This window comes from Chenopodium quinoa, unplaced genomic scaffold (genome assembly GCF_001683475.1).
Source record: "Chenopodium quinoa cultivar QQ74 unplaced genomic scaffold, ASM168347v1, whole genome shotgun sequence".
NCBI lineage: Eukaryota > Viridiplantae > Streptophyta > Magnoliopsida > Caryophyllales > Amaranthaceae > Chenopodium > Chenopodium quinoa.
This window is the reverse complement of record NW_018743175.1, coordinates 703,614-705,462: the sequence shown is the minus strand read 5'-3', so window position 1 is coordinate 705,462 and position 1,849 is coordinate 703,614. Positions and strand designations below refer to the sequence as shown.

At 38.0% G+C, this 1,849-nt stretch overlaps 1 protein-coding gene across 1 annotated transcript; it reads left to right on the top strand.

Moving 5' to 3' along the window:
• The first annotated feature begins 234 nt into the window (after positions 1 to 234).
• On the top strand, positions 235 to 1,849 carry LOC110732308 (homeobox-leucine zipper protein ATHB-12-like). Its single transcript, XM_021912228.1, has 2 exons — positions 235 to 963; positions 1,063 to 1,849. The coding sequence occupies exons 1-2, from the start codon at positions 658 to 660 to the stop codon at positions 1,387 to 1,389; spliced, it is 633 nt and encodes a 210-aa protein (XP_021767920.1). The 5' UTR covers positions 235 to 657; the 3' UTR covers positions 1,390 to 1,849.

The following is a 1,849-nucleotide window of genomic DNA, read 5'->3' as shown; positions in this document are numbered from 1 at the left end:
CAAGTCACGACTTGGAACCAAATCATAACTTAATCCCGATATTATCACCTTTTATTAACAAACAAAGCCCTTTCCGAAAAAGGCAGGGGAACACAAATGAATGTTAGTTAATGAATAAGCATAACTTGCTGCATCTACCAGCATTTCCCTTCCCAATTGTTCAACCTATATAACGACCCGATTAGTGGATAAATTAATATCATTAAAGGAGAGGGAGGAATGGGGCTGGGAAGGGTAGTTTTAATGTTGCAAGATCAAACCCAAATGATTGCAAACAACAGTGTATAAATGGAGTCCCAGACAAGAATCTCCCACTCCACCAGAATCTCCTATGACACGGCACTAACATCGTAATCTAATTCAGGGCCCAAGACCTTAGTGATAAATCCATTTGGCATAATTTATATATACTGAAATCCCCTGATTTTCATATATTCACACACAATCACAAACACACTGTTTCTGTAAAATACAGCTATATGCCTATATCCACAAGAGCCAGAATTTCCTGGAACCTGCACTCTTTTTATTAATCCAAAAGTAACACCCATCCCTAAGAGCCTATAAATTGGTATCAACAACAGAATTTTATCTGCAATAGAAAAGCCAAAGCAAAAAAAAAAAAAATTAAATAAAAATCTCACATGAGCCACAGGTATGGACATTGATCCTGTAGAAATAACACAAACAAACAGCAGCAAGAAAAGATTTAGTGCCATGCAAATTAAATCTTTGGAATCAATGTTTAGCTCAGAATCAAGACCGGGGTCAAAAACAAAGCAGCGGATAGCAGACCAACTCGGACTTCATCCTCGTCAGGTTTCTATATGGTTTCAGAATAGGAGGGCTCGAAGCAAGTCAAAGCAGACAGAGCGTGATTATAGCATCCTAAAAGCTTGCTATGACAACCTCGCCTCTAAGTTCGAGGCTCTTAAGAAAGAAAATCAAAGCTTGACTGTTGAGGTATGATACTAACCAATCACCCTGAACTTAACCTTCAAAAGACAAAAGAATTCACGTTCTAACATCCAGTATGCACCTTTTTCATCTCTGTTAAAACAGATCCAACGATTAAGGAATTTAAACGAAGGTCCTAAAGACTGCACAAGTGATTCAGCTCCAGTTACATGCAGCAGTAATGGAGAATCTATATCTTTAAGCTCACAAGAAAAGCACAAAGCTCAACCAGAAGATTACATTCAGGACAACATATTGTCCAAGAACAGATCTGAGGGGTTTATGAGTTTTGAGCAGGAGACAGACAGTCAATTTAACATGATAGAATCTGCAGATGATTCATTAGCTTCATTTAGAAACCACGATGGTCTAGAACCAGCCTATCTTATGGAGCATAATTGTATCTCAGACTGGTGGGAATTCTGGACATGATACAATCCATAAGCATACATTTGTAGCCAAGTTATTCTTCCAAATGCTGGGTTTACTTCCAGCAGCTTTTAGCCAATATAAGTAGTGTTAGGAACTCTACCACAGTAATAGACTTGAAAATGCTCTATATATATCCCATTCATCTGCCATGCAAACCCCCAGCCCCAAAACAGAAACCTGAGAAAAGGACCATCAACGCTATGTTGGACACAAAAATGAGTGTTGGATACGAGGAACATATCCAAGTGTCAAGACATATGTAAGTGCTCAATATTTCAGACATGGAAGCAGCCCTACCATTGGACACAGTTACTGACACGGCATTCATATATATATTCCTGATATGAAAAGACCAGTTACACAGGTTTCACGCTACAAATACTTGTACATGTATTTCACATTACTTGCCTTATACTACTTATTAAAATGATATCAAGTCATTTGTGTGCAATCAAATAAA